Source organism: Chroicocephalus ridibundus, chromosome 10 (assembly GCF_963924245.1).
Source record: "Chroicocephalus ridibundus chromosome 10, bChrRid1.1, whole genome shotgun sequence".
Classification (NCBI taxonomy): Eukaryota; Metazoa; Chordata; class Aves; order Charadriiformes; family Laridae; genus Chroicocephalus; species Chroicocephalus ridibundus.
In genome coordinates, this window is record NC_086293.1 from 14,720,953 (window position 1) to 14,747,010 (window position 26,058).

The window sequence follows — 26,058 nt, forward strand, 5'->3', positions numbered from 1 at the left end:
GGCTTTACAGGCCTGGGGAATAAACCTTCTGTGTTGGATTTGCCAATGTGACCCGTTGAGCATTTGCTTGCCCTCCCCCTGTCTTCTTGCATATAATGCAACATTTGCTGTTACGCTCGTAAGAGCACCCGGTGTTTCCTCGCTGATGGTGCATGCACAAACCTTGGCCTTCAGCCGATACCACAAATGCTGCCAGTGCTCTCACCATATCCTCCTTTCATGTTGAGCTGCCCATCTTCCCCCCCCCTCCCCGGTCTGATGCTGCAGTCCCCAGGCCCTCTCAGTCCTGTGTGGTCCAGCCAGCTGCCTGGCTCCTGCTCTCCAGCATCCGTGCTCTTTGGACTGGAGCTTGGAGAAGCCACATCCACTGCCGGGAACAGCTTGGGCCACCGAGCAGGAGGTAGGAGCTGGTAAAACTTAGATCTCCAGGTCTGTGGAAGGGCTTCCCAGTTGACTTGGTTTTAAGTTTGTTTATCTACATGTATTTTGGGAGAATGCAATGGTTGGAAGGAGGCTGTTTGTATGTCTGGGCTCTGTCTTCTTACGTGCCTCTCTTCTCAAGGCTTTGAGAACTGCTGCCTGAAAACTTTCACTGGTGACAACTTCAATTTAAAAGCTTTCTTTGCTGTCACTGAATGTAAGAAGCTGGGTTTAGATTTATAGCCATCTCTAAAATCTACTGTACAGCTGGAATTTAAAATAGTGGAAACCTAGCACTTAGTTTCAGGTGAAATGGGTATCTCAGAATTGATGTGTTTGCACAGGGGAGCTTTGTAACATGTTCAGTGTGTTATTTCACAGCCCATGACCATAGTTGGGATACTTTTAAGGAGGTGGGTCGGAACTGGTCACACACATGTTGATGATAAATTTGGAAAGATAAATTAGTCTTTTCTTCTTCAAAACAGCCAAGTTTGGAAAAATAACACCCTGCTTGGCTAGTGAAGCACTGTCAAGTTTATTATGCATTAGAGCTAACCTCCATATAGCTCTGCAGCCATACGGTTGACTCTTTGCCAGTCCTTAAAATATGTTCTGTAAACTAAGATCTTGGTCAAGTTGGCAGTGTTCCCCTTGTTCTCTCTATATTTGGGTGTCAGGGGGGTGGTGGTGGTGTTATTTATTTAATTTCCCATTTGTTTCAAGGACTTGCAAGAATTGCTTTAGAAAAAGAACAATGTTAAAGGAAATGGAAGTTTTTGGAGGAGTCTGTGACCATGATAGCTTCATGAACGGCAATGCTTGCGAGCACTTGGCAGCCTGAAGACCAGTGCTTACCAAGAAGAGCTGTTGAAACAGACCCCTGGTGTGAGCATAAAGCCTGGCTGGCTTCCAGCTTGTGCAGAGCAAAGCGGTCATATATCAGAGAGCTCTCGAAAGTTTTATGACAGATATTTCCTAATTCTCCCCCATCTCTAGGGAAAGGGGAGCGTTCCCATGTAGCCTTGTAACACTGTGTAGTCTGATCCTAGCCAAGGTTGTTAAACTGTGCTCTAGCCGTTGCCTGTCTTTGCTGTTCTGCTTCCGAAGACAGCACGTGCAAAACCCAGGACTAGGATCAGGAGGACCAGCTGGCCTTCTGCACCTTCAGGGCTGCTGTCTTCCATGGGTGCTGGCAGCCACCTCCCTGGCCCAAATCCCCCAGCATCATGTCAGCAGATGAGAAGGATGGAGCATGGTTATGCCTGTGAGCAAAATGCGCCAGGAGGAGGAGGTAGGACCCCCATGCTGATGTAAGCTGGCAGATCTCCGTGGGGCTGCCCTGTTCGCATGGGGCTGTGCTGGTGGCTTGGGGATGGACTTGGCCATGGTGTGGGTATAGTCAAGGGACTCTACAGAGCACCTCTGAGAGCAATTGAGTCTGGTCCAAGGCTGCCTGCTGTAAAGGCTGATGGTGCCCCAGGGACCTGTTGAGGCCCTTGCCAGGGGAGGTGTAGGTTGCGTCCTAGCTGGGCTGGCCCATTGCATAGGAGGTTTAATTGGTTTGCAGCCAGTTTCATACCTTGCATCTTTTGACGCAGTCATCTCCTCCTGGGTCTAACTACAAGTGTTAATTGCAATGGAGAGGTTTGCACCTTTGATCTCCTGACCACAGGATGCTGCGACAGCTCAGCTAGTTCTGTTGTTGGTATGTGTTGGGTATCTCACTGTGGTGCTGCGGTAGGAAAGCGAAAGGCTGTGATTATATGTTGGGTCTAGTGACGCTTGCCATATACCCTGCCTTGCAAACAGGGAAGTCCTTTATGTCCTTCCCCCATTCTCTGCTGTTAGTCTTATATTAATGCAAGAAGAGCAGAACTAAATGTGCTCCTGTTACACAGAACAGTGTAGACAAGTCTCAGTAGCTCCTGCTGTCCCTGGAGTTTCATCTAAGTGTTGGCTGAAGCACAAAATGCGAGTAAAGGCTATGGGTGAGGCTGGGTGGCAGAGACAGCAAAATAAAGGGCTTAACAGAGAAACCTGAAGGTTTTGTTCACCGTGAGGCACTACCAGCTTTTCTTTTGGCTGGGTTGGCCTGAGCTGCTGAGGTGGGAAGCAGCCAGGAGAGAACCATGGTGTCCAGTGCATAGGCACTGAGCTGTGTTTGGCCTCAGGTCAGGCGCTCTCATGTCGGTAGGAAGGGCTGTGGGGCTTAGTGGATGAAATGAAAGATGTCATGGACCATCTACATGCTGTGAGGCCTCCTGAGCCATCCAGGCTGTGCTCCCCATGGGGTAGACGCAGCATGAGTGCAAATCTGAAGTGCCCTTTTGAGGAAGGTCAGAAGGGCCAGCCTTTAATTTGCTCTTATAAGAGCTCGTATTCTGCATCTCCTGCTAGTTTAGTGCCTTATTTTCCCCTGCCTAATGCACTGCAGGCGGACACTTGCTTTGCTGTGCTTTTTCTCAGCCTGGTGTTTCTGTCTTTGGGAAATTGGTCCCAGTTGAGATGCTCAATAAAGTTTGGAGTTCCCGATGTAGAAGGGAATGGGATGGGGTGTCTGGTGTATCGCCTGGGCAGCGTGAACAGCAGGTGACACCACAGGGATTAAGACGTAGGTGTGAATGCTGGTAACCGGTACGGGCACTTTAAAGTTGGAGGGTTATTCGTTTGCTGCCATTGTTTGCCTCCTTAGTATAATTACCCAGCGCAGCCATGCCAACAGAGCAAGCTGTTGAATTGCCTGACCTAGTTCCTCCCGTGCTGCTCAGCCTGTGTCGTGTAACAAGTTGTGGCCAACAACCCCTCCCCTCCCCAGCCCATCCCAGGAGCTCAGGCCACCTTTGTGCAGCCTCTGCTCCCCCAAAAAAACCTCCAAGGCTGAAAAGCTGCTAAGCTTTCTGCACTGCAGAGACCTGCTTTTGCATCCTCTGGCTGTCGGGACACATCGCGGGGGTGATGGATCTCTTGTGGGAAGTCACAGCGGTGCTGGGTAAGGGCACAGGCGCAGGCATCGCGTTCTTCACTCGTGCTGCGTCCACACCCAGCTAATTGCCTCCCTCGGTTTGAACGTCGTGTTGTACGCGTTTGGATCCTTCCTTTCCCTCTGCCTAATTGCACCCTTCTTTCTCTCAGCTTTTTTTAAACACCTTTCAGTCATCGCAAGTAATTATGTACAATATTGTGGCTGTCTGCAGGCTATTCAATCATAGTGTGTGTATATTTGGGGGCATCTTTGGTTAATATAAATTTTTAAAGGGGTTGGTTTGAGGGAAGAGGTGTGTTGGTATCTTAATTCTCAAATCTCCACGTGAAATGTTTTTGTTAGTCTTTAGCCTCTGGAGGTTATGTGTGCATTGAACGAACTGTATCAGTTTTCATTTCTTGCTCTGGCTCTGAAGAGTTAAAGATGACAGTTCCTGTGTGTTGCTTGCTTTTTTTTAATCTGCTTTAATCTAAGTTTACAGTCTAAAGATTTGCTTAGCACAGTTAATGCTCATCTGACTATCGTCACTCTTGATCTCTGTTTTCATCAGGATTTCAGACTTGTATCTCTGTGACAGTAAATTCTAGTGTTTTTGCTGTGTCTAATGAGGGTTCACTGCTCTATTCATGACCGAGCTTGTGATTTTTATCACATTCATAAGTCTATGTCTGTGCAGCAAAAGACTCGAGCTCCTATCTGAATTGGGGGCTAAATTCTGCCCATGGGCACTGAAGGCAGAAGTTGTCCTTTACTAGCCATAGAGATAGTGACCTATTCCTGCTCTATGGCAATTGCCACCCAGTTTGGACATCTGCTACAACCTTTTATTATTCTGATGTTTGTCAGGACAACAAAAGCCACCACCTGAATCTGCTGGACCAAATGCAGTGTTTAGATAAGCCAGTAGCCTTTTGGAGAGCTACATAAGAGGCTGAATCTGTCTCGTTGGTTAAAATGATTGGTCCCAGAGCAAACTCTAATTGAAGAATATCAGTTTCATTCCCTCCCTGGAGCTGCACCCGCTAGTCTGTTTAAACTTATTTGCATCTAAAACCTAGAAGTCTCAGATTCCATTATCTGAATTACATCCATCTACTTAACCTCGTGCTAGTGACCTTCTTGCCACTTGGGATAAATCTAGGAAAACCTTCCATCTTCATCTTCAACACGTGGCCACGAGAGCAGTCACTGCCCTGGCTTCTAGGCCTGCCCCTCCCCCCCCACCCTTGCTCACTGAAGTCTCAGCTAAAATTGGGCTGGCAATTACAGGCATTGAAAATGAACCTTCTTACAGCCGTTTCCCCCCATCTATTTTTGAAATCTGACCTTGCTGTTAAAGGCATGTGAAAAGAGACCCCCATCTACTGGCCTTGGGGCTGGAGGATGGTTATAAAATCAATGAGGGAGTGGGGAATAGTCATGGTCCTGCGCTCCTGAGTGACACGTATTGCTATATGGATTTGTGTCAAGCCAAGGGCTGTCCAAACTCCTTGACAGCCAGGGCAGGGCTGGATTACGTTATAGCAATGGCCAATTGGGGAACCAGATGGCGAATAATTGTATATTATGATGGAAAATAATTCCAGGCTCAGAGGGGAATTGTCCAAGAGAGCGTCACTTATATATGGCATTAGTCTGTTAGATAAAGGCTGAGCTGGGCTTTGGGATACCTTTCTTCAAATCCTCATTCTGTTACTCAGCTACTGTGTAACCTCAGGGCAGTCCCTTTGCCTCCCTGCATCTGTTTTCTTCTCGTTTCTCTTTCATTTGGCCTCTTTAAAGGCTAGGGGTTCTCCTGATTGCTCTTTGGGGTGGGTTTTTTTGGTGCAGAGCCTCCTTTAGAGCCGCCCCAGTCTCCTGCCACTGTTATTGTATGGTGACACGTGGTAATAATTAGGACTGGTCTACCCTGTTCTGAGGATTGCAACAGCTGGAGAGCCATGGCAGCAGCCCTGCATCTGGGATGTCCTGTTTGTCCCCTTTGAAGGTCAAGATGCCTTCAGTGTCCTGTTGGAGAGAGGTCAGGTTAGGGAGGACCTTCTTGCCTGTTTGCTCCTCAACACATCTTCTAAGCAAATGTGTTCAAAACCAAGGACATCATCACAGCAAAACCCATGCCATGAAAGCAAGGACTGAAACTTCATCACCCGAAGAAGGCAGTAGTCCTTCAGCCTCTCTGGTCTCCTGAAACCCTAAATTAAGTGGTTTGTGGGATCGCTTTTAACATTTGTGGCAATGCCATAGCAGCCTAGTAAAGTGACCAGCATTTCTTGAACGCTTGTATTTAGGACCACGTAAATAAACATAGAAAAGCAGCCTCGTAATTACTATTGCTAATTAGTTAATGGTGGTGAGGTGCTTTGAAGATGAAAGTGAAGAGGTGCTGGGTTATTAGGCCCCAAACACCCCTGTAAGGCCAGCAGCAGCTATTGCTATGGGTCAGCAGAGACTCGCTGCTGCAGTTTTGGGAAAACACAGTTTTCCTTGGAGCCAGTAACAAAGAGGGCCTTTGATGTGAGAATTACATTTAGGTATTTAAATCTCGATGAGTTTCTTGTATGTGTAAGAGGTGACCAGCCGCATGTAGCTGATTCTGCCTTGGGGCAGGGAGATGGTCTTGATGAGTTTTTAAGGTCCTTCTGGCCCTGTTTTCCCTGATTTTGTGGTGCAGGGACAGCTTTGCTGAGCTAGAGCCCGTCTTTCCTGCTGAGCGGAGGTTCCCTGCGATGGCATTTTCTCATGCCGGTGCAGCAGAGCACGGGGCTGGGATGACCTGATCTCCCGTAATCCTTCCACTGCCCCACAGTTGGCCTCAGAGGCTGTTTGAGCAGATGCAATTTCAGCTAAAAAAGGGCAGCTCATATGTGCATGACAAAGACTAACCTGATACAGACCTGGAAGTAACAAACTGCCTTAAAATTGCACCTACGTGAAGAGTGTCTGGGCTGCAATCCTTACCTCTTCTCTTAAGCATCAACATGAAAGAGAACTGAAGGAAGGATGAATTTGTAGCGCCTTTTTTTTTTTTTTTCTCCTAATTTGTGATGTGCCCCTCCTCTTCTTCTAATAAAATATGTCTGGGAATGCTTTGGAGGCTACTTCTGCATAGCTGTTGCCACACCTGTTGGGAAGGGGAAATTCCTTGTAGTCTGCCATTGCAGAGCAGCCCGGGGGAGCGCTGCTGCTGGAATGTTTTATTGATGACAAAGCTGGCAAAAAACAACTTCCCTTCCATGAAAATTGAATTATTTGTTTGTTCACCTTTGAATTTAGTCTCTGTGGGCCAGACCTGCAGCTGTGGTAAATTAGCTCTCTCCAGATGTGCCCTATATATTTTTGAGATGTCATGTCCCTGTATCTGTATGTAATTCTGTAGATCTTTCTGCTACCCTGGTTTTGGCACTATTTCAGCTTTTGGTCTGCTCTGTCCCCTCATTCATTCTGGGGACAAAGGATGTGTTGGGATCTTGGTGGTGGGAGACTGGCATGGCGTCTACTATCTTCACTTGCAGAAGATCAATAAGATCAACAAGGAAGTTGGTGAGGGACTCTTTAGGATGTCAGGGAATGGTAGGACTAGAGGGAATGGATTAAAACTAGAGACAGGATGATTCAGACTGGACGTTAGGAAGAAGTTCTTCACCATGAGGGTGGTGAGACACTGGAACAGGTTGCCCAGAGAGGCGGTGGAAGCCCCATCCCTGGAAGTTTTTAAGGCCAGGCTGGATGGGGCTCTGAGCAACCTGATCTAGTGGGAGGTGTCCCTGCCCAGGGCAGGGGGTTTGGAACTTAGATGATCTTTAAGGTCCCTTCCAACCCTAACAATTCGATGATATACTGCAGTAGGTGCAGTAGCTTTGATAATCCAAGAGTCCAACTGTAAGTGCATCTCCTTTACTCTTCCAGTGCTACTGCTAGTCCCAGTATAGAACCAAGACCAGGGGTTTTGCTTGTAAGAAACTAACTTTGAAAGACTCTACTTAAGCCTCCAAGCAGGGGGGGAAAAAAAGGATCCTTGTGTAGTTTTGATGGTTTTGGCATTTATCAACTGTCACCAAGCGCGTAGCACTGTCAGGACAGGACTGGTTTTGGAGTGGGGTCAACACAGGAGATTTACAGCATGGGGATCCATGCAGTTTTTCGTCAACATTGTACTACACTTCACTTGCAAAGAACCCAGAGGCTCTGAGATCCAGATTGTGTGGGGCAAAGGAAGCTTAGTTCTGCTGTTCTTGGGATTAATAAATATCGCTTATCTAGCATCAGGGGTGTGCATACCACCATCCCAACAAAGAACTGCGGTCCCTGCCCTGAGGAGGTGCTTCAAGCCATAAAAATACCTCTGGTTCAACCCTGCTGCCCTGCTCCAATGGCCAGTGTGCCGGGGGTTTTTTGCAGTGTGCGGGATCAGGTCCCTGACCAGGCGTGCGCAGCCAGGCGCGGGAACGCAGACCAGCGTCCAGCAAAACGCAATAAAAGAAAGATTTGTAAAGAAAACACGCGAGGGGGAGAAAGAGGGGGAGGGCTTGGGGGGAGGAGAAAGGGGATGTCCCGCTGTGTTTGTGTGTATGCTGACAAAAGGGGGGTGGCTGCCAAGGGGATGCGGGGAGGGGATTGGGGGTGGCACTGCCTTTCCCGCAGTGCCGAGAGCGGCCCCCGGAGCCCCCCGTCGGGCCGGGGCGGTGCGGGGCTGTGCGGGACACACACACACACAGAGACACACAGGCTTCATGTCCTGCTCTTTCCCTGTGACAGGGGCAGATTGAAGTGGAGAGTGAGACCGTCTTCAAGTTGGCAGCCCTCATTTTGCAGGTAAGCGGCTCTTCCTCCTGGGATTTGGTCGGTTTTCTGGCAACGTGGACTTGTTTTAGCTCAGCTCCCCGCTGCCTTTCTGGGTTTTTTTTTCCCTTCCCTTTATGAAGACAAAACCACGCAGCGTTGTTTATAGTTTATACTTGAGGGGGGGGTGGTGTCTAAAAAAGTTGGGAGCTGTTTTTCCTTGTAGGCAAGTGAGAGAAATGTCTATTTGGGGAGTTTTAAATTGAAAGAGGAAAAACTCATCAAGGGAAGTCCTTGGCAGCTTTCTGTCCAATTTATCACTTACTCTAATTTAAATATGTTCTGGAGATTTGGGAAGAAAAGAGTATAATACTGTAGCAAAAGTTGCTATATTATGCCTGTGAGTCTTTCAGAACATATGTTTTTGATACCTCTGTTATGATGAAATATGTCAGGTTTTCCTTCTCGTAATCGAGATTTGTTGTACTCAGACTTAAACTCTGGTTGTTTATCACTTTGCATGAAATAAAAGTCTACCTTTAAAATGTTGAGGGGGGGTCTTTCCCAGTGACAGTTTCTCAGTGACAAAGTGCTACAGCAAAGCTGCAGTGGCTTGATCCGCCTGAACGGTTTTCATCTCGAGCGAGCACAATTCCTCTCAAGTGCTGACCTGTTTGTAAAGCCGACCTTTAGCTGGATGTGGTCGGCCAGAGAGAGAATTGTATTTCGCTTCTCGTGCAGTAAAAGTGACATTTGATTTGCAACGTGAAATTCATCCCCATTCTGGAAGCTGTTTTATTTATGGTGTAGGTGGACAATCTACAGCTGGAAGTGTAAAGGGCCGGGTTCTGTTCTTGAATACGTGCAGGCAGCCTCCATACTTTGCAGGGAGCGTAGCTGGGGTCAGGATCTAGCCATGGAGCTGCGGGAGTGGGGAAGTGAACAATGCTGGGAAAATCGAGGACTTTTGAAGAGCTCATGTTTTAATTCTGTCACTGTTTTTCAATTGTAGGAAGCTAAAGGGGACTATTCCAGGTAATAACATTTTTCCTTTCTAATACTCCTGCACTTGATGGATGTGTTTTTCTGGGTTGGCATTGTATTGCAAACAATCAGAAATGGGGGTAAAGTCCAGCCACAAGCAGTGGCTGAAGAAAGTGATATGTGCTGCTGGGCTGGATAAAATCTGAGTCTGCAGGGTGAGTAATGCCTTTTGTGAGCAGGCTCTGAGTCAAAACAGGTTTGGGGTTTTTTTTGTTTGTTTTTTTTTTTTTTTTTTTTTCCAGGCCATCCTGCTTTGCTCCCCTCCCCTAACGCCAAAGTGGGATGGGGAGAAAGCTCCCACTCTTTCCTACCAGAAATGCCGTGCACTGTGGCTTGGGTCTACTGGGGTGACTTTGCCCCCAGCCCTGCCCGTACAGTGGCAGCACGTTTGGAGGAACACAGAGCCTGTCAGCTGCCCGTGCTGGACATCAATGAGCCGCTTTCTTCTGCAGCTGCCCTGGGGGCCTCCCCCCTTCCCACACTTGACCCCACAGTTGTTGTAGCTGGTGTGCGACCCCATTGCTGGGGCTTTAGCTGTCTGATCCTGCATCATCAGACTGGTCTTACCCATGGAAATCACTTTTTACCACACACTGGTTATAATAATCCCCCCGCAGGAGGTGGGGTCGCACTGGGACCTGTTAGAGCCAGGGGAAAAGACCTTCAATTAGCAACAGCTCACTAAGCAAATAGAAATTCAGAAGGTTGGCTTTGGTCACGTTAATATTTTACTACTTGCTGCGTTTCCATATGGGAAGAGAGGTGTGTTTACGCTTTAGCTACAGTGGCTTTCAGGAGCCATACTTTGGAAACGCACAGTAAAGAGCTGTCTGCTCAAATGCAGGGAGCAAGTCACGTCCAACTGCCAAAGCCTGCGGCAGTGACATGCTCTGCTTTCCCTTCATTGTCAAGTAAGTGCCAGTGCTGCTGCCTGAGACCCCTTCTTCTCCAAATGTCCCTTCTCCACTAAAGGACATGCTCTGTGAAGTCCATCACAGCCTCCTCCTTTTTGTTGGCGTGCCGTCACGCCTGCCAGGAGGAAAAGATGTCCTTGTGACCAAGATCAACTGGATGGGCCGGCTGTACAATTTCTGTTCCTATTCATGCTGTATACCTGCTTTGTGACCCACGGGATATTGCTTATAGCTGTAGTGTGCTGCTTTTTTCACTAGAAAGACCGCTCATGTTGCCTGATCTCACAGGGACACACTAAGACACCCTAAACTTAACTGAGTTTAGGCACAGATAACCAGGGAACCTCCATTCACTTGACAAGAAGTAACTGGTTAAGCTGTAGCAACTGGTGGCACGTGCTCGAAGTTCTCAAGAAAAGGGGTTAAGGTTAAAAAACTGCCTCTGGGGTGAAAGCCTCCCGTATGTGGTTTAAACTTCACACTGACTCCTTATCATTTGCCATAAATAGGTTTGTAAGTATTGCCTCACATGCCCAAGAACTGCGTCTGTGGTTATTTTCCATGCCTCTGCGGACAGGTTGCATGGAGTGGATTGCCCGTGGTTACCTTCCAAAGTATTTAAAGAAAATTGGAGGGAAGAACACTGTGGTACAAGACTGATTTCCCAAGTGCAGCTCTTCCTCGAACAGTTGCATGAAAATAGCTGCAGCAATTGTTTCCTCGATTAAACAAAACATGTGTTGTGCCTCCACAGCAAATGAGCACAGCCAGCTGTCCCAGGCCCAGCAAGCGCACCAGAAGTGAAGGAATTTCATGTTACATATCACAAGTGGTCGTTTGGACCACTGCTGATAAAGTACTAGCTTAATTACCGGCGTATCTTAAAGATACTGTGGGACTGGTCTCCCCTGCCAAACTAGCCCTGATCCAAAGAACACCTCCTTGCAGCAGTGCCTCTGTTTGCAGTGTCTTGGGTTTGGCGTGTTTGATGTAGTTTGGCAATTCCGCTTTGAATCACTTTCTGGAATGTGGCTCTTGCACCATTTCTGCTTACATGAGAACACACGAGTTAATTTTAATTTTTTTAAATATAGGATTAGTGCTGAATGAATGCGGGTAAATACAAGAATTGCCTGAAGTCCTAGAGATTAGCTTTCTGGAAGTGAAAAATGGGCCAGTCCAGACAACACTGGGGATCTCTGCCTGGCTGATTTTTCACACATCCCGTAGGAAGCTTTTCCATGGGGACATGTCCCGCAGTGGGGTCACCGTGCGGCATTCTCGCTGACTTCAGCTGGGAACAGGCAGATCAGTACCAGTGTCCGAACGCTCCAGACTCCTGCGGCTTTGCAGTAACCTTTCTCCCAGCCCACTGCTCAAATTCTCAGATAACGTCTTGATCGCAGCGAGCAGCAATCTCCCGAGAAACATCCTCCCCTACCCCGTGCTGAGGGGCTGAGTGCATTCTTTTGAAATCTGTTTATTTTCAGGGAGCAAACCTGACGTGTGGGCTGCTTGGAGAAAGTAAAAACTTATGATTTCTACACCAGAAAGATCACTCCAGAGGGGGATTTGCAGTCTGATAGCACTGACAGCATGAAAACAGCAGGGTCTTTGGGGTTTGGCCATTGCAGGTGGTTTGCAGCAGAACCTGGGGTCCTGGGCTGGGCTGTTAGGACAAGGGTATGCGCCTTATCATTTGAAGAGGCTTTTTGTGACATAAACTACCCAAGCCCCACTTTGAGAGGACCCTGGCTTTTAAGACATCTTGATAAAACTTAAGTACGTGCTTCAAAATTGCACCTGCAGCACGTCCACTGCCTGTGTGCCTGTTGGGGCAGCTCGGGTTGCTCAAAGGCGGTCTAAAATGACGGCGGGAGGAACAATGAAGGAAGATGACAGCAAACACGCACATCGGTGTAGCTCACCACATGCCCGGTTCCTTTTCCTGTTTAGCGAACAGATGATCCTAGCCAAGATAATTCCCTCCTGTGTGTGATGAAGAGCATGTCGCAGGGTTGCTCAGTGAGCCGTTCCTCTCCCCCTTCCATGGGACAGTGTCAGGGCTGCCACGGTTCTTCCCAGAGTCCTGCAGCTGTGATGCTCCCAGCAAGTCTGAGATGCTGGAGATCCCTGTCCCTCTGCCTTCTTGTCCGATGGTTGGGCACATTCTGCTCGAGAGGAGGGATGTAACGCTTTGTCTTCACTTTTCAGTAGTCATCTATGGTTTCCAGTTGATTGCATCTGTTTAAACTGAATTTCCGTCAGTTTTCCTCCAGCTCCTGTAATAAGAACCCAAAGCAAAGTATTAGTCATTAATAGTAGTTTTGAAACTCTGCATGAGTTAATTGTACTCCTCCACTCTCATATTTGTAAACAAAACAGAAAAAGCTGCAAGCTTGGTTTTACAAAAATCTTTGGTTTTAAACTCTATGCAAGGGTTTTAAAAAGAGAATTTGACTCAAGTTGCATCTTCTGGCATGGCACAGTTTTGGGGGGGAAAAGAGTCCATGTTCTATTCTAGAAATTTTATTTAAATTTTAAAGAAAGCTAATGTCTTGGCAGGCAAGCAAAATAATAGTCTGGTAATTATTCATCATGTAAATATGTAACACATAAAGTCTTGCCTCCTTGGGAAATAAATGATTTAGTTGTATTTAGTTTACAGACTAAACATCTGCCCTCAAAAATGCTGTACAATAGTATATAGTTTTATTTTTCTTTGTAGCTTGATGAAAGAGACAGTTTACAACCGAGATATCCTAGATGCTATCCTTCTACTGTTAGAAAAATGTTTATTAAAATCAGATTAGCTACAGGGACTATATAAGGAAAGCAACTTTTAAAAAAGAAAGTTTATTTTCTGACCGATAATCTTGGATCGTATTTTCCCCAGTAATGTTTCCAGGACTGAAACCCAGCCGTGCTCCCTGAAAGTTAATTAAATTGCTGGAGGAGGGCTTCTATTTTCTTTAAATAGCTGACGCATTCGATTTTGATTCTGGCCTGTGGGCTGCAAAGATAACTCCCGACTGGTATAACATAACACAGACAAAATAATGAATTCCTGATAGCTGACATGTGCAAGGCACTGGGGTTTATCATTACATGGGTGATAAACAGAGTTTGTAAAAGGAAAAAGGGTTGTGTGAAAGATACTCCTGTGAACTGCAGCTATGGAGTAATTGGTTCAGAAACTCCTGAATTTGAAAACTTTACTGAAGGGGGAAAAAATGAAGTGCTTGGTCTAGGTGCAGAAAACTGGTATTAATAATTTGCTCCTAATTAAGAGTGAGGGCTGACTATTAGATTTTTGTGTAGCATTTGTTTGGGAAGGTGACTATTTTGCCAGACAAATTAGAAAATCTCTTGATAGAATAGAATGTGGAAAGGATAATGTGGGCAGTGCTAGAAATTAGCTGTCTGAAAGAAGTTGTTAATTGTCTGATGGCAGAGCACCTGTTCACTGTGCTGCTTACCCCAAGGTTAAGGTAGCTTCAGAAACGGGACACACCTGAGGTTTGTTCGAGGCAGCTTGTCCAGCCTGTTTTTGGAAATCTCGCCAGGTTCATATGACCAAATCTCCAGGTGTGGCCATATGCAGGACCATAATTTGGACCAAATCTCCCAGTTGTTCCTGCTCCCCTCTTCCAGGTTTGCATCCTGGAGACGTCGCAGAGGGCTCAAGGTGGGTCTGGTGGCATGGATGGAGCCCACCTCGTGTGTGCCAGCCACTGACAGGCGCTCAGGCTGCGGGGCTGGGATAGAGCTGGCCTAAAGAAAGCCCTGAAATGGGTACAGCGTGGGTGTCAGGTCTCCAGCACAAACCCTGTTGCTCCACAGACCTGCTCCTCTTAGGCTGCACCGTTGGGGAAGGAGCCCAGTTGTGAACCATTCACTGGAAGCTCTTTTCCAGGACCGTTGGGATTGTGGATGGGTTGCCAGGGGACATCTGTGTGGGTCTCCAGGAGAGACCAAGGATCTGGGCAGTCTCGATGCCTCTTTCAGCCCCTGGGGGTTTTCTTCCGTGTTTATCGGTGGGAGACACAAAAGAGCTGGTGGATCACCGTAGGATTCACTCTCCAAGCATCCATCTGGTGCCTGTCATAGGCAGCACTGTGGTTTAGTTTTCGATTTCCTTTTCCGTGTAAGTGCACTCTTTAAATGCCTGCGCACTGATACTTGCAGTGGCTTTCTCCAGCGTGACCCGCTGCTCCCCGTGGGCTGTGGTTCCTCGCTGGAAATCAGTGCGCAGCACTGCCGCTGCAGTTGTGCTCCTTGTGCTCCGTGGCTGCTTGTTTGCCGAGTTGAGTCATTGTGTATTTTGCCTTTCAGCTGCCACTCTGCACACTTTTTCTTTAAATGCCTTGCTGGGCGCTTGCTCATGAACCATTAACTCTGTCTGGCTCAAACCCAGTTGTGTGCTTTCCTGAGCTTGCTCTTTTGCAGTAAATAACTAACTTGAAACAAGATGAGCAAGGATGTATTAAGTTAGAACCTGTTTGCTGGGGGGATCGATTATTTATTTCACTTTATTTAGGAACATCTAATGAACCGAAGTAGTTAATAAGCAAGTTTAGGGAAAACCATGTTTGTTATGTATTCCATACAATGATAATGATTCCCCTGCTTGACAGGTATTGGATACCCGCTTTCCCAAAGAGCTCTCTGCTTAATGGAATTTTATGCCGCCTTCAAAGAAAAGCTGGTTGAAAACTGCAGTAATTTTTCTGTAGCAGTGTGCAAGTCTTGCTTTTCTTGAGGAGTCACTGCAGTTTGGTTTTGGGGTCCTACACCCCAGCGTGCCATGGGGAACAGGTAGCTGAGGGAAAGCAGCCTGCGGAGGGGAGCTGGGCAGGGGGATGCTGAGCTCCATCTCCCAGAGCACTTAGCAGTTCTGAGGTGAAAATGTTGTTGTTGTCTCCTGCTGCATTATTTTTCAATAAGAAGTACAAATTCACTATGTAAACCAGGTGCAGTTGCAAAAAAATATGTATCTAAGACCCCAATTTGCTGTTAGACTTTCCACAGCAAGTTGTTTTTTTGTACTAGTGCTACTTGTAGATTCATACAGTTCAGGGCAGACCAAAGCATGCATCGTCTCTGCAATGATGTAATTTTAATGTTTTATTCCAGTTTCCTACTTTAAAGCAGTTTTGCAAGGGCTCCCAAGGAATTTGTATAGTATGCTTATTATGCAGCAGATGAATTAGGTGGAAGCACTGTGGGTGAAATGAGCAAAGAATTACGTGGAGAGGAAAAAAGAAGGCTGTTTTGAGTAATTTAATAACCTAATCTCATGGGATTTACTACTTGCATATGGCAGTGTAAATTGAATATTTACATGTAACTGTGTCAGTTTGGTAAAGGAACATGCATTTTTAGATTTCGTACACATGATGTTTGTACAGTTTCCTGAGGGGTGGCAAAGGGGTGGTTGTGTTTTGTCCTCTTTAAGTGCCCCTCTACAGTCCTTTTTTTTTGTTTGTTTTTTAAGCAGATAAGAGATGAGGCAAGCACGGGGCCAGAAAAAAAATCATCCTCAAAGTTGTCCCCCACATAGGGGACAAGTCAGACACATTGCTGTCGTAGCTGGTAGGCTTGGAGTAGCAGCATGGCTAGAAATTCCCTCAAGTACAGGTTCAGCCTTAAAGGACAATGCCTTTTCCTGTTGTCAAATTAGATTTCATGGCTTTTGTGCTCTAACATATTCGCCTCCCTTCTGTTGCATGTCTGGAAAATTTTGTCAGGCCTACAGAGAGTTTCTCTAGTCTTGCACCATCGGCTGCGAGCAGGAGTCTGGGCTGACTCGGAACAACATCCTCACTTTAAAAAAAAATAAGGCAAAAAAAAAGAGTAATATCTCTTTTGCTTTTCCTCCTTGTGGTAGTTGGGATGTATCACGTGAAGTGTATTTTGTGCTTCGAGGAAATGGAACAACAGCTTTTCAGCCTCAGCTTTTTTGCTTTTGCAGATTTGTCAGCTCTTTATCGTTACTTGGATACTTTATTTTTCTTGTGCTTCCACATATCTCTGAATCAGCACGCAGGGCTGTGATAACACGCTTTAAACTTTGCTGCTGTACTCAGACATGCTAAAACGCCACGACTAATATGGCTAATCTGACTTTTGTGTGAACAGGAAGAAAGGGTGAATGTTAGAAATAACAGTCTGTTGTTCTGAGGGAGGGCTTGGGATCCTTCAAGCGCTGTATCAACTGTGAATAGCCATCTTTCGCTCTGTAGTAAATCCCCAGGTAGAGCAGAGCTGCTCTGCTTCCTGTCGAGGCTGACGGGATGGCTGGGGAGGCGTGCTGTCGGTGTGAGCAGCGCTCTCAACATGGATGTGCTGCCCTGGATCCATGGGACTGGGAGCCATCTGCGGTGGTAGGTGTGCTCAAGGACCAAAGGGTTTTGTCTTTGGAATATTCCTATTTCACATCAAGGGCTGTAGAAGAACTGAGAATTTAGGGCAGGTTCAGGTCGCAGATTTTTCCCGGCCATGGAGAACTGCTTCCTCAACACCCCATTCCTCATCTGCAAAGTGGAAATATGAATGGTGCCTCATCCACCAAGGTGGCTTTGGGAGCAGCTCGCGCTCTCGTTTGTCTGGTCCCTGTGTCCTGAGATAGAGAGGTGTGTACATAGAGCTGACAAGAGAAACATTGCTCTTTCTATGGTGCTCTTGGTCTACCTTCCCAAAACCAATGCAGAGGGTCACCAGACCCCTGTGAGATCTGTGGATGCTGTTGCTGCTCTTTCAGAGTGTCAGGCAGGGCTGGGGAAGCAGAGGAATTAACCTAAAGGAGCAGGGTTGGAGATGGAGGTCAGGCCTGGAGGTCCAAGGCTGTGTTCCAGCCTGTGCTAAGCGTGGGGAAGGGTTGTCCAGCCACAGCCACGGGACTCAGATTTTTCACGGATTTTCCTGGAGCACAGAGTGTTGTGTTCGGTGCAGGTCCCTCTCGAGCTGTGAAACTAAAGCTGTTGCACCACAGCACAGCCGCAGCGTAGATGTATGACAAGCTGGGTGTTGAAAAAAGCCATCTGCGCTACTTACCATGTTCTTTTTCACGTACAGAGTTTGGAAGGCTCTTAGAAAAGCTCCTTCAAATACCTTTCTGAGCAGGCGGTTCCTATCTGGTATTCAAGTGGCAGACTTTGCAGCCCTGCCCCAGGCTGAGCTCCCCGCTGGCCGGGGGTTAAGGTTGGGCTCTGGATGTCCTGTGCCAACGGGAGCCCCTTGTTCGTGGCCTTTCCGGATCCTGGTCTTCCTTCAATAGAAAAATAACTTTCTTGAGTGTGCCAGCAGACCATAAACTGTAAGGCTGGGAAATGATGGGAAACGTCTGGCATTTGTCACAAAAGAGGATTTGTCAGAGAGCGCGTTTCAGAATCCTGCTGCTCTGACATACTCGAAAGCTGCTAAATCCATCGGCTCTCCCTGTACCTTCCCCGCTCTGCCTTCCTTTCCCTGCCTCTTTTCTCTTGCACTTCTAACCCCACTCATTATTTTTTTTCTCCCCTCTGTTATGCTGCTGCTTCCTCCTCACAGCTGTTTCTTGTGGTACATTGAAAGGCAGAACAACCTCCATGGGAGTGTGAGGTTGCCATGCTCTGCCCTTCCATTTATTTTGGAACAAAACAAAAGCCTACAGAAAAGGCACCTGTTGCTGAAGCAGTCCAGCTGCAGTGCGACGGGCCGTGTTGCCGGCACTCATCTGTGAACCCTGGAGACCTTGGTGATGCTACCCCAAGTCTGGTCACTTCAAGAAGGTCACCTTAGGAGCAAGCTGAGGTGTGGGCAGCACCACGGGATGTTCTTGTACTGTTATAGCATTGCTTGTAATCACATAGCAAAGGAATTCAGTGGTTATTCTGAAGAAATTGGACCTTTACTAACATCATATGAGTAACTTGACCAGCCTTCTGAAAACTTAGGTTGTTGGCTTTTAAGTATCAAATCTAATTGTGTGCTGTTTCTATTTGTTTTGCTATCTCTAAATATCTTGAACAGAATAAGAAGAAAAATCCTAATGGAAAGTTTTGGAAGCATCTTTATGATGCAGGGTAATACCATATTGCCCTTTAGCTGGGAAACTCCGTATTTCCTTGTAGCTCACATGTGATTCTCAGAAGTGTCTGCCAATTTTTAGGTGTCCATGAAATAATAACTTTCAGCTTAACTTGAGAGTTTGGTTGTTATTTTCTAAAAACAAGGCCACTCTAAATTCTACCTATGCTGTGCCTAAAGCTCATTTGAAGAGTTAGCCAAATATAAAATAGTGACATTCAGAAAGACCCAGGAGTTGACTTACTCTAATGATCACATAGCAACACAAGAGCAAGTATTTATGTCAGGTCAAGGGGCTTTGAGAACAGAGGAAAATCACTATAGAATGCACTTTCCCAGGTGATAAATTCCTACTTTATAAAGTGTTATCAACACAATTCAGCAGAGGCAGACACACCTGCCATCACTGTAGTCAGTTAAAAGTTGTCTGAAGTCCTGTCCTTATCAAGTTGTTAGTATTTACAAAGATGATGTGGGCTGATAAGCTTTTATATTGTAATCCAGTACAGTTGGTGCTCTGGGTGTGTCTATTGCTTTTCACGTTTTATGCTAATCTCATTAATCACATCTTATTGCATCTTAGCTCTTACCTGTGTTAGCAACAGGCATAAGATGTTTTTGACAGTGGGCGTGGGGAGGAGCCTGGGTAGCCATCGGTAAATGGTCCTAATTAGCACAGTTCTGTAAATCTTTGCCTGGCAGGGAGTGTCCTATCACTTGATTACAAGCTGTGAAGATGCACTTTCTGGGACCATAAATATGCAAGTCTCTCTTTAATTTTCAGTAATGTGCTTTAGGCAGAGCACCCCACGATAGTCTGGCTTGGTTCCTTCCCAGATTTCTGGTGGGGTTTTAGCAAGATGCCTGAAATTTCACTGTAACATCAGTGGGTTGTGGGAAGCATGTGGGATTGGTCCTGGTTTGCTGCTTGAGATAGTAAGTTTGAATGTGGGAACTCCTATTCATGGTATGGTACGTGGTTAAATATTGCTGTTGGTTATTTTAGAGACAATCTTCCCTTCCATCTCCATAGAGCTGGCACTGGTGAGCAGGGCATGTTGCTAGGGACAGCATCTTGCCCTATGTTTGTTCATGTTAGGACAGAAAATCGAATAAGGACAGTACCAAGAAAGTAAGCTGAAGTTCGGCATGAGAAGGGTCTGATGCAGATTTTCATTTACACTGCCCAGGTCAATTCAAGTTCTGCTTGAATGTCTGATAGAGAGAAAATTCCCATTTAGAGGGTCGAATGGGAAGGAAAGGGTCCATCTGCTGGGTTTCTTTAAGCCTTCTCCATAGTGGAAAAATACTTCAGATGAGTTTCCTATATTCCCCTTCTGGGGAATAAACAAACCTTTTGCCAAAAGTATTCAATCCCATTGACTCTGGGCGGTTTAAGTTTATGTTTTGAAATTATGCCAAGAACCACCAGTCAAGAAGCCCCCATCCGTAGTAGAGGTCAGATTAAATGCAAGTGGGCCTCTCCGCCTGACAGCCGAGTCGTCCTCCTGCCCTGATGAGACCATGGACATGCCAGATACAACACTGGTGTGTTTGGCTGGTAGATAGCATAGACCGTTGGACATCTGGAGCCGCGGCTGTCTGCCCTGTGATTCCTGTATCGCCTTGTGATCGTTGTGAAACCAAACAGGAACAGGTAATAATTCAAACCGTCTCTCCTGCTATCTGGAGTTGTCACCTCTGGGGAACGGCTGGGTCTTGGAGGGCTTGGGAAAGTGATCCTGAAGGTCAAGGGGAGACGTGCTTGGGCTCCTCGGTGCAGATGAAGTGATAATGAACTCTGTGGAAGGAGGGGGAGGACCATTTGAGGCTTTTATTATCCCTGAAGCCGTGAATCATCCCAAATGCTAATCCTTGGGTGCACAGTCAGCAGATCAGGGCTTTCTGTGTGCCAGCCTGTGCTGTCTGAAGGCATACAGCGCACAAAGAGCTGTGCCCTGTTTCTCCCAGGTCTTTTACATTTTTCTAGGATTGTTTCATGATTTATCTTACAATTATGCAGGAAAAAACCCCAAATCCTCATGTGGCTTCTCAGAGACTTTCAGGTCTTATAAATCTGTTTTGATGGACTCCCTTCAGCTGCAGATGGATGGGACCGTGTGTCTGAATCTGAGTCCCTTTGGGAAGGCAAGTCCCAAGGGCCAACTTTGCCCTTGTATTCTCTGTTGTTGCGAGAAGTTGGATGGGTTTGTAGGTTGGCAGAAGAACAGAGAAGGTCCGGCTCTGCTGTAAGTCTCTGGACTCTGCTTTCTAACAAACTGCACCAGCGCCCGTGGTTCCGGGTCAGTGCTGGAGGGACGTGCCCTGTGTCATGGCACAGACGTGACTGTGCCCTTTCGGTGACTATATGTCCCAGCTCAGAGCCCAAAGACCTTGTCGGGGAGGTGGGTGTGCTGTCTGGTGCTCGGTTTAAATTCAGTGGTAGACATTTCCATATTGATGAGCTGCTACTCATTACTCAAGCTTAACTGGCGCCCTGGTTTTGGCATTTGATGGGGATGAAGTAAGTAGCTACTCAGCCAGGTCCAGCGGTGAGGGGACCAACAGCCAACCGGGAAGGCAAGTAGCCCCACTGGAGGCCACAAATTGTGCAAAAGGTGGCATTTCAGAGCACGATAGTGTATAGCTGGCAGGATTCATGGCATTTCTGTGGAGTCTTAGTGACGGGGAGGCTACTGGCCCTGTGATGGTTGGCAAAGGAGGGCTTGGGACCTCTCCACCCAGCTGCGGTGGTGACAGCTGGGGAGTCACCTGTCCCCCCTGCCCAGCTGCCTCTGCTGGAGGTCAGCTCTTGCCTCCTAGCATCAGTCTCGTTAGTGTTTCAGCCCTCACTTGGGTGTTTTGTTGTTCACTACCAACGAGGTTTCTAAATAGGGGTTTAGAGACCAGCCATTAAACCTCTGATTATGAGTATTGTGGGTTGAGAATCTATATTTAGAGGACCAGCCCTTTCGTTTGGTGAAAATGAGCTTTTTTTATTATTGCTTCCTTCCAAAACCTCTCCTATTTCACTGCATTTCCCTGCCAACCCTGACTGCTACAGCAGCCATTGCAGCGATGAGTCAGGCTTAAAAATAGGAGGAGATTTTTATTTTAATAATCAATTATTCTGAGAGTCTTAAGTGTGACTTAAGTTGGAAGGGACCTCAGGAGGTTGTCTGGCCGAACCTCCTGCTCTAAGGACATCAGCTGGGAGATCAGGCCAGGTTGCTCAGGGCCTGGTTTTTTGTTTTGGGGTTTTTTTTATTTTCTGCTCTGGTTTCTGATTCCTCAGGAGGGTGTGCTCTGTCTGTGTTTTTAATGTGTCCCTACAAACTGCTGGCAATTTACCTTCTCACTGCAAGCTGAGATGTCCTACAGCCTTTTGATCCCATCAAAACGGGCTTTTAAGAGGTGAATAAAATCCCCTTGGCTTTTGTGAGCGTTGGCTGTATTTGAGTGTTGGGAGGAGAGATCCTGATTTTCTGCCCAGATGTCCCCATTTGTGGCACTTGGGTGCTGGCCAGCTTGCAAAGAAAAGTGCATGTTCCTGACAGAAGAGCGCCGGCCCGGCAAAGCTCAGCAGCAACAGCTCCTTGGTGCTAATTGACCCCCTTCTTGGCAACTTCATCAAAGACGCTGAAGAATAAATAGGCTGTTGATTGAACTGTTTCCTCATCCTCAGAGGTGGTCTCCCATAGTCAGGGTTGAGGCGCATTGTCAGGGCTGGGGAAGAAGCTTGCAGAGCGATTAGCCTGTGCTTGCCGAGGAACAAAAAGCTTTAATTTACTGTGTCTTCCATGTGACATCTGCTGCGTGAGACTGAAACGTGGTAGGGGTTTGCTGCCTCCTCTGTCTGCGGGGGTTGATCCGCGGTGCCCACGGAGCAGATTTCTGTACTCTGGACCACTCTACTGATGCACAGGGTGCTCGTTTTGGGGGACGAGAGGGAATGTAGCTCAGATGAACTCTCTAATAGTGGAATCAGATGAAAACAGAGGTCGGGAGCAGGAAAACACCTTCAAGGAAAGCCTGGATGCAGAGGTCGAGGCGGATGCTGATGGACATGACTGATGCATTCCATACATAGAAAAGTCGTGTTCATGCTTGTTGGCGCCTCTGCGAAGGCACGCAGAAATCCTGCAGAAATGGGGCGTGCAGGTTTCAGCTGATTAATTAATGGAGCATATAAGGAGAAAATATTAACCATTCTACTCGTGCTTGTAAATAGGTTTTTAAATATTCTGCTGGGGGTTTTGTGTGACAAATTGCATTCGCATACTTCAACCCCTTTTATTTTGTTCCAGGCTGGGCCTGGAGTCCAAAATATTTGAACTTTCTGTAGAACAAGCAGTCCAGGGAAACTATTTTCAGTGAAAATATTTGAAAGTATACGAACTGAAACCCTTTGTTTTGAATCAGATCGGTGCTGAACTCTGAGATTTGACAAACACCACGCTGCTTCGTGAAATGTATTGTCCAGAGGTAGGATTCTAGAGCAAAAATTATCACTACAAGTCTTGCTTTTGGGCAGAGGCTTTCGGTCTGCAGCTGTTTCAGGGCTCTTTCTGCACTCAGCAAATAGAGTGAGTGTGTGCAAAGTAAATACTGATATGGTGCTCCCGCCGCAGTGGCCTGAGAATCACGTGGCTGTATAACGAGTTACACCATGAGTCTGCATGACACCATATACATCACTGTCATGTGAGAGGGCCTATAAAGTTACGTTGCTATGACAGCCTGATATGGGGCAATGCACCGTGTTCTTGGGTAGCAAATACAGCCCTTTCCTTCTGATGAAACTAGCGATAGCATCTATGATTCACTAGCAGTGATGCTGTGCCATTTTTGTTTTTTAGTGATGAAAACACTAGAAAAGACCTGAAGACACTGCCTGTCTTTCCTACCAAGACACTGCAGGAGCATCCATCGCTTGCTTACTGGTGAGCTATTTAATTTAAAATGTAAATCGTTGCTATGAACAGTACTGACAAGATCACTTTTAAACAGTTTTGCAAACTCTTTCAGCCTGTATGACATAGGACTCGGAGTTAATAGCTCATGTTCAAGCATTTCCAGTTTTTAGAAGGTTATAAACTATGTGAAATCTGATGCAAATCCCTCATTGAATATTTGTTCAAATTAACTTGCGGGATGAGGAACTGCTGGATTAGAATATGTGGGGACTATATGGCTAGAAAGAGCTGAAATCTGAACTCCAGCCAAACCTGGGTTTGCAAAGAGCACCTTGCTCTTCAGCTGTCACGCAGCAGAGCCTCTGTGGTGGGCTGACCTTGGCTGGCTGCCGGATGCCCACCCAGCCGCTCTCTTCAACGGGACATGGGGAGACAATACGGTGGAAAAGCTGGAAACAGAAAGGTCCAGTTTTGTGGCTTGAATCTGCTGTAAAGGAGCACGGCGTTTGGGATGAGTCAACTGTATTGTTTCCTTGTAATTGATGCCCTCGTGCAAGTTTGACTCCCTCATTTGTTTGGCTTTTTTTGTGTGTACCTTATGGATTTTTAAGTCTACCAGTACTTACTTATGATTTGGGGGTTTTTTTCAGAATGAATACTGCTGGGTTTTTCTTTGCTTTCAAGTGTCTGACACTTAAATGCATATTTTATTTCGCGTTCCACTAGAACAAAATTTTGAAGTATATAACAGGAAAAATGCAAAAAGGTCATTGCTGACAAATCTATATTTCTTCACCTATGAAATGTCAGGGGAAAATACAATGGAAGGAAAACATTTCTGGTTTAACTTCTTCTGTCTTACATATGGACCATTAACCATCCTTTGAAGTTTTGGTCCTTTAGAATGTGAAAATGAATTTATACAGTTAGTACCATTATTCTGCAGCAGCATCTGCGGCAGAGCAGGCTGATCCGAAATGATTCGTTAATTAGTCTGGAGCGTGGCATGCGATGGCAGGGATCAGCCAGGCAGCTCCACACTGCTTAATGAAGGGTGGGAAAGAAATCAGTAAGAAACAGAATGTAAAACCCGAGCGAGAACTGTACAGAGGGGATGCTTCACCGCATGCTGAGCAGGCGTCTGAATTTCGACAGATGCCGTCACACATGAAAAAAGTCACTGAGCCTCTAAATTGGGTTTTGTGCTTGTTTTGCAGTGAGGACAGAGTAATAGAGCATTATACACAAATTAAAGGTCTGAGCAGAGGACAAGCCATTGTTCAGTGAGTATGACACTTGTTAATTTATGAAGATGATATTTTTACTTTTTTCTTTTTTGTTGAGAAGTGGCAATGCAGGCTGTTTTGGTCATTATTGCTTGTATCTGACAGGTTCTTTTTTATTGAGTTATATTTCAAAGTTAAATTATTTGAAGTTTTAGATTTCATAGGCTTCCAGTTAAGCTTATGTGTCCTTATTCAGATACTTCAACTATAAAAGTAATTATTTGGACTTGACTTTATTGGAAGACTCTTCACCATACCCCACTTGCCATCAATTAGTTTTCACACTGAGCTCTGAGGACAAATATTACCTTAGGTCCTGTAAAAAAAAAAAAAAAAAAGAATGCATGTTTGTTGAAATGTTCAGAATTTGGCTTTCAAAAGAACAGGATCCATATAGAGCCTGTGGAATTTTATTTTTAATTTACAGTTAATATTAATGTGTTTCCTACAGGCAAATTCAGTGGGCGGTGTTAGAAACCATGAAGTTTGAGAAGATTGCCGTGGTTGCATGATGTAGACAACTTGTAGTTTTTCTCACATACCTCGATGCCTGTAACTCCGTCTCAATAATTTAGGGGCTTCTTTCAATAGGGAAAAAATTGTCTGTTCAGTGGCTGTCTGAATTGCCTCATGAAGCAGTTGTACAACTGCATAAGCACTTCCGTTTGGAGCCTATCTGTTGTAACCAAAGCACCGTAATGGAATAATTATCGACAGGTCTTTACCGCAAACACTTCCCAAAAGCCTCACATGTCCAGTTCAGAATTTTTACTTTCAGTTCTCTGACCTCCTGATAAGAGATGGAATGTTTTGTTGTATGAGAGATTTTTCCATTCGCTTTAGCTGGGCCAAAATATCACATCTTTCCTTGAGCCAGGATGCTAAGTTTCTTCTGAAAACATGGGCCTTCAATTATTAAGACCTTCAAAATATGCAAATGATAAATGACATGTCCTGAACGTATGTGTGAAAAAAAATACGTTAATAGATATTATTCCCTCCAGAGAAAATCATCTGATACGCTATAAATCTGTCTACAGGTACATGAAAGTGGTAGAAGCTTTGCCAACATATGGAGTTCATTACTATGGAGTAAAGGTTAGTAAATGCCCATAGATAATGTGGTTGCTTAGCTTATTACATGATTACATTCCTATAGGAATAATTTGATGATTCAATACTCTTCTACCAGAATTAAACCCCTCATTTTTCAACCTCTAGAATTTTTCCTCCTTCAGTATTCTTTAAAAATTGTTTCCAGAGAGCAGCAAAGCATTACATGCTACAGAAGACAGAGAGGAATCTTTGTAAAACCTTCTGTAATCCTATCAGGAGCTAAATTCATATCAGCTTAATTAAACTGGCTATCACTTCTAGATCCGAAGCAGTTAATAGGTTCCCTAGAGACATTTCTAATCAAGATGGGGGCAGGGGGGGAACACAATGTAGAACTGCCTCTAAGTGGCTGATGATTAGTGGGTGTGTACTTGGAGTGGGGAAATGCTGGGAAATATTTTTGGAGGGTGATGGAAATACACGATTTATTCCCATTTGTAGAGCAGAGCCGGGGCTAAAGTGTTTTGTGCAGAAGAGTTCAGCAGAGATGATGTCTCCTTACTTTTGAGTCATGGCCATGACTGTGG

General features: G+C 46.0%; 1 protein-coding gene across 5 annotated transcripts in view; it reads left to right on the plus strand.

Annotated features, from left to right (window-relative positions):
- The window catches only part of FRMD4B (FERM domain containing 4B), a 136,434-nt gene that overhangs the window by 84,210 nt on the left and 26,166 nt on the right, over positions 1–26,058 (plus strand). For 4 of the 5 annotated variants that reach the window (XM_063348068.1, XM_063348069.1, XM_063348067.1 and 1 more), the window contains exons 6-10: positions 8,162–8,218; positions 9,198–9,220; positions 23,073–23,156; positions 24,347–24,412; positions 25,456–25,513. In XM_063348068.1, the coding sequence (XP_063204138.1) occupies positions 8,162–8,218; positions 9,198–9,220; positions 23,073–23,156; positions 24,347–24,412; positions 25,456–25,513 (288 nt within the window). The remainder of the gene's footprint in view (positions 1–8,161; positions 8,219–9,197; positions 9,221–23,072; positions 23,157–24,346; positions 24,413–25,455; positions 25,514–26,058) is intronic. The other variant, XM_063348072.1, reaches the window with a different exon arrangement.